The 11,488-nt window shown below is 42.6% G+C and overlaps 1 protein-coding gene across 1 annotated transcript; it reads right to left on the bottom strand.

The window, feature by feature from the left end:
* Positions 1-40: 40 nt before the first annotated feature.
* LOC139219800 (chaperone Ric-8A) lies at positions 41-5,716 on the bottom strand. The gene is made up of 13 exons (XM_070851766.1): positions 5,627-5,716; positions 5,484-5,531; positions 4,518-4,535; positions 4,296-4,385; positions 3,597-4,192; positions 2,978-3,113; positions 2,679-2,867; positions 2,396-2,490; positions 1,785-1,935; positions 1,548-1,643; positions 1,276-1,420; positions 752-1,025; positions 41-497 (listed from the first exon to the last, which is right to left on the bottom strand). The coding sequence occupies exons 1-13, from the start codon at positions 5,714-5,716 to the stop codon at positions 356-358; spliced, it is 2,070 nt and encodes a 689-aa protein (XP_070707867.1). The 3' UTR covers positions 41-355.
* Between the last annotated feature and the right edge of the window lie 5,772 nt (positions 5,717-11,488).

Below are 11,488 nucleotides of genomic sequence, written 5' to 3'. Positions count from 1 at the left end.
AGCAACAAGATTTCAAGACTTTATTAAGATAATGGAGGATATTATCAAGTTATTACCATGAAGTCAGTTCATTCTTACGATTTTCTATTAATTCAGAATTGCACTCTTAACTCAAACCAGTGTGACCTTATTACTGCGCTAATGTTTGTTATTATTCTGGATCCGAAGAAGAAAAAATAAAAACAGCTTTGTGTATCCTTTCTTTAGATAATTTAGCTTCAGAGTGGCTGGATTGTCCTGGGTGCAAACTACATCTCTTTGTCTTCAGGTCGTTTTTTAATGCAATGCCAGGTTTTAGAAATGGGATATTTACACGGGATAAATCAATCACTTGAATGAATAAATGTGACATGTTTCAGTCCAGCTCCTCGTCTTCTGCTTCTCCGTCATTGTCTGACTCACGCCTCGCCTCCTCAGCGAGGGAAATATCCTTCAGTCCCGGCATCGGGACCAGCTTCCCCTGTGAGTCCACTCCCATCGGCTCGATAATGCTGTCCCTGCAAAACAAATGAGGGATAAAAAAAACATGAACAATTCAACATTGTATCCATTTAATCTCTATCTGCTCTCAGATTATACTTTACACGTTTTATTTCAAATTGTTGCCATTGTGAAGATTTATACTAATAGACTTGATTTGACACACAGCCTTGTCACAGGTTTAAGACTCTCCTATATCTTTAATACTGTTAGTGAAAGGTCGTTGATAAGAGAAGCTGTGTGTCTATGAGTCTTTCGTCGTTTCACTGACCTGGACAGCTTGTTGAAGAGCATGATCAGCCTCTTGGCCTCCTCGTTCTTCTCCTCCTCTGTCATGCCCTCCATGGGGTCCGGCTGCTCTGTCTCCACCCGCCCCGTCACTGGGTTGATGCGATCTTTGACCTGTCGGTACTCCTCGGTTTCCGAGTCAGAGTCGCTGGAGTACTGGCCGTCAGTGCAGTGGGTCCCCTGACCGCCCAGCAAGCCCCGGGTGGCCAGCAGGCCTGCTGCGTTACCGTAGCCAGTGTACTTAACGAAACGGCTCACTGGAAGGAGAGGAGAGGGGGATGATTGGTGGAGATGCATGTTGTGCAGACAAAACCACATCTGAAATGTATTTGAACTTTTATTGTAATGGCTGCCATTTCGGTTTAGGGTTAGAGTTAGATTCAGTGAACTGCTCAAACAAGTATATGTGTGTGTGTGTGTGTGTGATTTGGTTTAACAAAAGAAGAAGACTGAAGACTAGAATTTAAGGATTTAAGAGGTTAAAAAAGAACAAAATAAGGTTCATACCGTTTTCCTTGCAGAGGACAAAGATGAAGTCAGCAGCGCAGTATTTGAGGTCAGTGTCCAGATGAGTCATGAGACGGATCAGACGACTTTTCACTGTGGTTCCTTCTTCTGGCCTTTGTGATGCGTCTCTCAGAGGGGGCAGGATCTAATGACGGGGACAAGTTATAATTTCAGTTTAACAAAAATGCTGGTTTCAAATATAATCCAAATACTGTGAGAAGCAAAATGTGACATGAGTTGATTCAGAGGCGTTGTGTTTTGGGGGCTATTACTTGTTTCCTGATGTAATGGCGTGTCTCTCTGTGAGCTCTGCAGCTCTCTGTCAGCAGATTGAGGATTGGTGTCAGCTTCTCTTTGACCTTATCACCCTGAGAAGCAAACAAACAAGGAACACTCCCTCAGGTTATTTCAGCATCAGACGATGGTCTCTCTTTTCAGGAGAAAACTCTAAACTTAAGCTTGGCCACTGAGCATTCGGCCCCTTCTCTGTATGTTATTTTCTCCCTCACCAACTCCAGGCGTCTCTCCATGAACGACATCAGGCTGTGGACACAGTCCATGTTGACCCCCTGGCACTGATGCGAGCCTGGCTCCAGAGGCACCATCAGCAGCACATCGAGACACTGGAGCGGCAGAGCTGTCAGCAGGTTGACGGTGTGGCTGTGGGAGTGAGAGAGCATTACAGCAACAGGGAGTGAAAGTTGATAAAAATAAGAAAAGATAAAACACTGAGGCAAAGTATTGGGGTCTGATTTGGGATGATGGATCATTATGTTATTATATAATGGTAAACGCAAAAATACAGTGGTTAAAATACAAACATACTACTAATAAAGCTGTGATCCGAATTAAACCTTACATAATTCTTTCCATAAAAATATGCAGTGAGACATGAATGTGTTATCAGCTGGACATTTATGACCCACCAACATTAGAGAAAGCATCCCGATACTGAAATATAAGGTTGGTCTACGCAGATAACAAGACCTGTTAACAGTTAAAATACAATGAAATAACATACTAATAAACTCAAATGATTAGAGAAGAAAGAAGCCCAGTCCTCTGTGGAAGCCTCAAGTGAGTGTGATGACTGTCTTTGCCAACTTGGGTTCATGCTCACCCTTGCAGTTCATCGGTGTCGTCCATAATCAAACACTTCCTAATCAGGCAGAGGCGCAGGATCGCCACCAGGTGTCGGTAAAGAGCTGCATCTTCCTGAGGAAACATACAGTGCGGTTATTTTCTCTATTTAAGTTAAACAGGGCTGATATGACTAAGGGGGATCTCTAGAGATAAAGTATGTTGTACATCTGAGGGATGAGAGAAGTTAAAGGAAGGGTTCATTTTCCATTCATCTGCTCTTCTGTAGACTTGAGGAGGTGATGACTCTGACAGTCACCCACCTCACTTGGTTCCTGCCGGTGAGTGCTGTAGGTGATGTTGAAGAGGATCTTGAGGATCTCTATGATACGCTGAGAGGCTTCCAGTGAGATGGGTGGTGCTGCTGGGCTCAGCACACACTCGTACTGCTCCTTCCACTGAACCTCCAGGCAGCTCTCCAGTGCTGCTGTGAGGAAGGACACTCCTCCCTCCTGGAAAAAAGAAAAAAAAAAAACAGAGAGTAGGTTTTCATATCAATGTTAGAATAAACCGACGGTGATATGATAAACAAAAGAGGATATGGTAAGTGAGGCCATGTTACCTGTTGAAGCTGAGTCCTGAGCTCTGGTCGTAGTGCAGTGATGAGGAACAAGAGGCGTAGTTCATAGAACTGAACACTGGAGGGCGACGAGCAACTAACACTGGTGGAGAGACACTCTACGAGACCACACATGAGCCTGGTGGGCAGAAATAAGAGTGGAGGTTAGCCGTGTGGAGATATGCTGATTTGTGCAAAAACCAAAAGAAGGTTGTGACTAGTGGGAATAATACTGTCACTAAGATGAGCCTTACACACTTTAGTCTCAGTCTGCCCTGTCAATTTCCATCTCAGTTTGGGATTTGAGTTTCACACATTGACCTTCTGTTAACCGGCATGAACCTGTTGCTTTCAATCAAAGCTTCGTGTATGCGTATAAAATGAGATACTTTGTGAAAACTTGAGCACATCAAAAGATTGATTTTTATCTCCACGTATGACAAGAATTCATTTACATATTCTTTTCCTACAACTAAGCTCACTGGAAAGACCTTGAAGTAACTTAGGACTGTCTACATTTGATTATTATATGAAGGAAAAAACAGTTAACATTTAACAAAGCTGAGATCTGTGTATTTTGCATTGTTGTGCGCTTCTGTCTGCATCCTCTGAGGAAACGTACTTGAGAGCACTGAACCTCTCCTGTGCCCAGGTGCTGTTGTAAACCACGTTACACAGCACCTTCATGGCCTCTTTTATCTGGGCCTCATCTCCTGAATCCCCCTCCTCCTCTTCCTCCACCTCTATCTTGCTCTCTCTCCGGTCTCTCCTCCCTCGCTCGAGCATCTTGTGATGGCCGCTGGCTCTGTGCAATTCATTGATGCTGGTCCTGTGGCTCCCAAACCAGCTGATGTTGTCCATGTCACTGTTGGCGAGGCTAATGTCGCTCTTGGCGTCTTCGTCCAGGGGAGCGCACTCTTCGTTGTCCTCGGTGGCGTCGCCTTCATCCTCATCAGTGCGACGCTGCAGCAGTTTGGCCTCGGCCAGAGAAGCAATGATGTTATCGTAGAACTCAGAGTCAGGATCGCTGCTGTCCTCGCTTTCATCTCTTGTGGTCAGCCCGGCAAGTTTGGCCAGAGTCAGGAGGGCGCTGTCCGTCACCAAGGGGCCCAGGACCTTTTTGTCTCTGGAGAGGATTCTCAGGGTGCGCAGAGAGACCCTCAACACACGACTTTTAACTCCTGATCTTATGAACCTCATGAGGACAATAGCAAAATTCTGAGCACAGGAAAAAGAAAAATAGACAATTAGTTTAGCAAAATTCTTCAGAGGGGCAGCTGACAACAACTCTGGGCAAGCAGAGAGCGACAGTGTTGGGTACCTGTCTGAGGATGAGGCTTCGATTCTCCTGATCGTACTCATCACAGTCGGAGTCAGAATCAGCGAAATCCCTCACTTTATTCTTCCTGAACTGTTACGGCAGGGCAAAGAATAAATAACATCAAATGTTTACACTTTATTAGAGTTTATGAATTAGTTTGGTGCTCATTTGCAACCCAAAGGAACGCTTGAGCATTATTTCTAAAGAGTCACAGTGCTGTACCTCTTCTAGTCTTCTTTGCTTTAGTCCGATTTCAATGAGCAACGCAGCAGAAGAGAGAGAAAATAGCATCAGTAAATATTCATGTCAGCACTGTAAACCAGTGTCATATCTAACATTACAGAGTAAAGGGTGTCCTTTGAAGAGTTATTCACAAAGCCGCTGAGAGCAACTTTACTGAGGGACTGAGATAAATCCAAATCTAAATCTAAATCCAGATCTAAATCTAAATCTAAAGACAAGGGGCAGGCTGACCCTGTTGTTGTGGATGACATCATGTTTCTGAATTACTTTACTCACTATGTCGACCATGATTGGTTGACATAGTGACACAGTCAGTATCAGTGAATGTGAAATAAAATGCTTATCAGTACATAGGAGTGTCAAAGGGAGCTACATTGAACAAAGTTCATGTAATGTATTTAAATTCAATTGAAAATTAAATTAAATCATGAAAAATGTATTAATTGTCCAATTTTTAAAAATTTACAGATTTAATCAAAATAATAATACACTGAATAATAAATCAAATTTAATTCCAAAGTTGAATAAAAGATATAATAAAATAAATATAACTACATTTAAATAAAACAATTACATTAAATATGATTTAAACTATAGTTTGTCCTAACTGAGCAGGTTAGGCGCTGCCTCTGGCCTTACTATGGCCCCTGACCTGCTACTAAATGGCTGCACACAACTGAGAGTGTTAAATAGATTAACAGGCAGTATGTTGGTTATTCAATCACTCCGTCTGGGCTCAATCTGCTTGAGCATGCAAGGAGAGAGGATAAAGAACGACTGATACAGCAGAATTACTAATCACAGCCAGACTGTGGAGAGGGGGTGGGGAGGGGAGGATGAGATGGAGGAGTGAGGTTATGTATAGGTGAGGTTTAAGGAACACAGGTAGGACAGAGATGTGAACTTTCTCTACATTCACAGCAACAGCAACATAAACCAGCTTACTTTCCTTCTGTCCCTCTCCTCTGCATCAAAGAAGAAGCACTGGGCATACTACAGGAGAGAGATGACGACAGAATAACATGCTGTAAATGTCAGTGACAGCAGCGTCTCATCCAGGCACAAAAATGTGTGAGACTCTGTGTTACCTCCTTGTTGAACTCCTGCAGATGTGCCTGAACACCATTCTCATCCTCCTGCTTGATGCACTGGATAATCCCCTCCAGGTCCACTTCCATCATTCCTGTGCGCGCGCACACACACACACACACACACACACACACACACACACACACACATACACACACACAGGAATAATCATTCAGGCCATAACAAAATTAAAGTTACACAACAATAATGATGAGGGTGGCGGTGACAGAGGTTAAGCATTATTAAATACATGATGACAAAAAAAATACATCATGTACAGTATAGCTTTGGTCTCTTATTCATCCAGAATGTGGGAATAAAAGTGAATAAAGGAGATATTAAACGGTAATCAAATACTTGTCCTACCATTTTATCTTCCCAATAACCACATCAGCCTGATCACTGATAAATGCATCCTGGCTAAAGAAAGCTGAATCTGTGCCTTTTACATGACATTTGTCCAGATGGACGGAGACACTGTTTAACTCCATACATAAGTTCGTCTAAACTTACCTGGTGCAATTCGCCTTATCAGCTAGGTGATATAACGTAGGTGTGCCAAAATCACAGACCCAAAGTGCTGTCACCGCTCGAACTTCACTTCAGCTCACTTCCCAGTGTTTCTCAGTCCACGTACGCACAGTGTGCTATCCTCTGCCTTTCCGTTTGTTCAATTCACTTGCTTTTCAGTTATCCTCAAGTACTCAGCATATCTCTGTATCACTCTCTCTGTCTCTTTCCCTCTCTCTCTCTCTCTCTCTCTCTCTCTCTCTCTCTCTCTCTCTCTCTCTTTAATCCAAGAGAGATGCAGGGGCCATGGAGTGGTTATGGTTATAATCCACTAATGGACTATAAGCTTATATCTCTCAGCGTTGACACTCTAACCTACAGGTTTCCCAGACTTGTGCTGCACATCTCTCTCTCTCTCTCTCTCTCTCTCTCCCTTCTATCCAGCTTCAACACAGTCTTTCGCTCAAATCTCTTAATAGCTTGAGAATCATTAAATTACCACCAACATTTTGTTTCTATCACGCTTCTCTAGCTGTTGCATAACCACACTGGAGCTCTTGGTGGCTAAGGATGAAGTTGAAAAACATTGCTGAGAGACACATTTACAGAGATAATGTCTATCTATATATCTATATATGTCTATATACGGCTTTTTCAGCTTACTGCTCAAAGCGTCTGTTTCAATGCTGTTTGTGTCTAGTCCCATAAGATGGAGCCATTTTCATGGTTGAGTCAATCCAACATGAAGCCTGAGGAGGTTATTTATCTCCTGCAGAATATGTGTGTGTTACAAAATGTTTCCATTGACAGTAAACTTTAAAATGACGCTTGCTTCATACACTACAGATTAGCTCAGCTGCAACAGAAATCTGCCTGCAGTAAAGGATGACAGCAAAGTCAGTGCTCGAAGCTCGAGCTAACCTGCTTTTAACAGTCATACACGGTTAATGTAAAGTCAAAGTAGGTTACACGCTTGTGTCATAATATGGCCCGAAAGTTGAAATGTATGGGAAGGTGAGGTACGAGTGGGTGACAGGCTTTCCTGGCAGGATGCTCACTCTTGTGCCCAGTGGGCAGAGGAAACAGGGCCGGGAGGCTGAAGTGGCCGGCTGGTTGCAGTGGGCTTACAACAACAGGATGCATGTTACGTCAGCGAGAGTGGGAGAAAAGTCAGAGGAGTCCTGATAAAGTGCTGTCATGGAAGTATGGAACACATATTCCTTCAAGATGAATTAGACACCGGAGTAGTAGGAAGTCAACAAGTCAGAACTATGAGAGACTAATGACCCTCAGTAACCTTGAAAACCAGTGCAAGAAAACAACCACGGCGTATGCAATCCAGGACTCTCTCCTTTAATCATCCTGACATCATGACTAACATCGTGACTGGCTGTCATAACAGCACAGACACAATATACTGCATGTAGCCCAAACTCTACTGACCTCTGTAAGCTTTCATGGGTCAATCCTCTCTACTGGGATTCTGCTAAGTGTATGTCATTGTGTGCGGCTATAAAGACATTCTTAAGTGTTTAGTAAGTAGGTAAGTTAAGTATTGATGAACAGTATTTGCCAACTGAATGACAGATGCCGCCGTGATACGCTTATTCTCCATACTGTATGGATCCATGACTTCTAAACTGCATTGCAGGGAACAGAAAAAGACCCTGATACTCTCTGATAGATGGATGGAAAAACATTTTCCAACTTGTTTCACATGACAACATTAGTGTAAGACTGCAGCTAATTCTGTACTGATTAATCTGCCCAACATGTTTTCCATTGATCTAGGCGTCGTTTGGTTTATGAAATGTTGGAATATAGTTTCACCAACAGTCTAAAACCCAAAGATATTCAGTTTACAATCACATAAGACAAAGAGAAGTGGCAGATCCTCGTGCTTGAGATGCTGGTACAAATTAATATCTATCCTGACAAAATGACAAAAAATGTATTAATTAAAATACATTTGAAATACATTCAAAATAGTTGCTTAATTTTCTGTCGACTGATCTATCCATTAATAAACTCGTTGCTTTGGCCCTTATCAATGATTACATTTTGTTCTGATAGTAGTATACATTTATATGGGGTTATGTATAAAATGTGCTCAGGGTTTTGCTGGAAATGATCAGTTAGCTCAAAACAAGGTCATAGTAGACGTGCAGGAGCTGGTTTACTCTGAGACTACACTTTCCTTTGGTGTGTAATCCTTGCTGTCACGCAAGTTGTCACGTTAAAAGGGTAATTTCCTCACTAAACAAAACTTGGCATAATCCCTTCTTAATCATAAATGAAATCTTAAGACTTCCTTATCATTTGACTACGAATGCTCTTGTGTGCACGCGCACTAGTAATGACTCAGTGCACATCTCTGACCACATAACCTGCACAGATGGCTTTTACAGGAAAGGGACACAATAGACTTGGGAGGGGAAGTTGTGATTCAGAGAGAAGTGGAGAGGCTGGGAGAAACACAGTGTGGAGGCTGGAAAACTACATGTGACACTAGCTCCCCATGGATTTACTGTATTAATAAAAGATTAGGAATTATGGGATAATTTCCTAGAGAGATATTAGAATGTGGCCAAGAGCCAAACCTGAAAAGTTCAGAATTTCTTATTTCTGTGACCATTTGTAGGTGGGCTAACAAAGCTACAGACCATTCCTGGTTGTTGTGATTTTATCCAATTATCTCTAAAATCTGATTTATTATCTTTAAGGAAAAGTTGCAAAAGAGAGCCGTTGTTTTGACACACTGTATGTGGGGAGGGGGCTGGATGTGAGTGAAGGACATTTCAGGAATAAACATGGTGACGGCAAAAGTGACTCAAGGGAAAAAGGCACAGGAAAAATGGAGCGATAAAGAAAAGCCTGGAGGAGAATTGGGGTTATTTTGGGCTCTGCGGGCTTCCTGCAGGTGATGGAGATGAAAGAATGATTTCTGGAACAATTGCTCAGCAGCAAGTGGAGTGAGGGAGGAGAGGGATGGCGGAGGATGTGGATGAGAACAGGGGATAGGGGGAGGGGGGCAGTGGAGCAAAGAGCGAACATAAGAATCAATGTAAACATCACAAAATGTACAAGGTCACTTCAAGTACAATATTGTGCTTGGACGGGTTGTTTATGTTGTTATCACAGTTCTTGTAAATAGAGGATAAAACTGCCACAGTAACTGATGAATTACAAGCGTGGGAGTTGGTCTGCCCGTGTGACTGCGGTACAGACACACCTCCTCACCCTGCCATGACCACGCTATAAAGGAGCAGAAGTAGAGAGGGATGACAGACTTGGGCATCCAACAATCAGCAAAAGACCACGAATGGTTTACTCAAAAACCCACCACAGGATTCTGGATTTTCTTGGCTGTAAGTTTCATCCTGGATTCATGTTTATGCTAGTTTGAACATTTTGACTTGAACTATTTTGAGCAGACCATTTGTTAGAGGTAATTCTAGTCAGGATGGTATGTCTTCCTCAGCATCACCTCTTGTTTTTCCTGCCACAGGCCTGTGCGGTATGGAGATAGTTGTTCTGCTGCTGCTGACTGTGCTTTTGACTGCTGCCACACCACTTAGACCAACTCACAGGTCAGTGGAAGACATCAGCAAATACTGACAGGAACCATAATGATGTATTACCTTAATCTATAAATAGAATATAAAAACATTTCTGCCTCAAAAGTGATGTATGACTTTAGACAGGAAGGAAGGAATGGAAAAACTGAGCTACATACAGGTTTCTCTACATATTACACTATTGAAAGTAAAGTGTTTATATCACTAAGTACCTTTTTCTGATGGACCCACAGGTCAGACGCAGACTCTGTCCTTCCAGGGGACGCTGTCCAGGCTTCAGCGCTGAAAAGGTCAGACGACGCACAGGAGCAGCATGTTCAAGCACTGAAGATCATCCCATTTCATTCAGAAGACAAGCATGTAGACCTGGATGCACTGAAACACAGGTACGAAAGAGCATACACATTCATAATATAGTGTGAGGGGCTGTGAATACACAAGTGGAGGAGCCATCGGTATAAGGAATGGTTGAAAATGCTTGACTTCTTGTATCATACCATCTTTTCTTTCCTAAGAATCAGTGCAGGATAAATACTGTAGTGGTTATTTTGGTTCTACTAATTAGATAACTAGAGACTATTTTGGAAATGTACGCCATGTTTGATGCCTCTTTTCTTCATCATTGACAGTGCGGCAGTGAAGTTACGTCCACGGCGTGCACCTCAGCGTGGCTGCCAGCTGGGGACATGCCAGCTTCACAACCTCGCCAACACTTTATACCACATCAGCAAAACAACTGGAAAAGATGAGTCGAAAAAGGCCAACGACCCGCATGGATACGGCAGATAGAGCCAAGAGAATTGACAACAGTTATGGACTAAGGAGGTGGCGAGTTCTCAACACAGACTCCATCTATTTACAATGAAATATCTCTGTTTATGTTCTGACTGACTGGTACTTATCACAGATTTATGCTCTGTATGCACATAGAATGTATGTTTGAATACTGAGTGAAATGCTTAATCATATTACTTTTAAAAACTATAAATCCCTCAATATTTAAATGTATTGTACAATAAATGTTTGATATAAACAAGTGAGCGGAGCTGCAGTCAATGTCTACCTGGATTTATCTGCCATATTATTCCTAAAGATTGAATAGTGCTTACATTGGCATTTTCCACGGATCATTAGCTTGGTGCCTTTTTAGTGTCTAGTGTCTAGTGTTTAGTGAACGGGCCCTGAAAAATTATTCTCAGACTAGAAATTGACGTATAGATATATAAATATATATTGATTTTTCCTCATATTCTGAGTGGAATTTGATGCTGAAAATCTTTATCTGCATGCAAAACACTAGTTTTCAGTGTCCTTGACGGTGTGGAGCTGATTGAGGCATCTGTCCCTGTTGATCTGCTGGAAATCCAGGCCTGACTGTGATATTTTTAGGCATCCGTGACAGCGGCAAATTGCTCAATGCACAAGCATGTGAGCCTTCAGATGTTTGTCTGCTACAGTGGTGTCAAAATGTGGGTCATCAGTGGCCAAGAGCATTTTTTTTGTCCAACTTCACATTTGATATCTCTCACCCAGAGAAGGGGGACGGGGGGGGGGGGGGCTTGGTACTGAAATAGTGAGAGAATTATAACGAGCATTGGCAAAGTTTTACCCCCCAGGTAAGAAATGCCTGTGGTTTGGAGAGGCCCCTCCTGGGACATTGTTTGCAAATTGTGTGCGCCTGTTAAAACCACACCCTCACCTGTGTGGTGAGTCTAGCTCCTCCTGATTGCAGACACAAGTTTGGGAATAGCATTTCCATAGTTTCGGCCATAA

The sequence above is a fragment of the Pempheris klunzingeri genome, chromosome 20, assembly GCF_042242105.1.
Source record: "Pempheris klunzingeri isolate RE-2024b chromosome 20, fPemKlu1.hap1, whole genome shotgun sequence".
NCBI lineage: Eukaryota > Metazoa > Chordata > Actinopteri > Acropomatiformes > Pempheridae > Pempheris > Pempheris klunzingeri.
This window is presented reverse-complemented; position numbering and strand designations above follow the sequence as displayed.

Bases quoted from the DNA above. Each gene is read 5' to 3' on its own strand.
- LOC139219800 (XM_070851766.1), bottom strand. From the start codon at position 5,716: ATGGAAGTGGACCTGGAGGGGATTATCCAGTGCATCAAGCAGGAGGAT. The intron at 3,114-3,596 runs GTACGTTTCCTC...TCTGCCCACCAG, and splicing joins GAGAGGTTCAGTGCTCTCAA to GCTCATGTGTGGTCTCGTAG. The intron at 498-751 runs GTCAGTGAAACG...TTTGTTTTGCAG, and splicing joins CTCTTCAACAAGCTGTCCAG to GGACAGCATTATCGAGCCGA.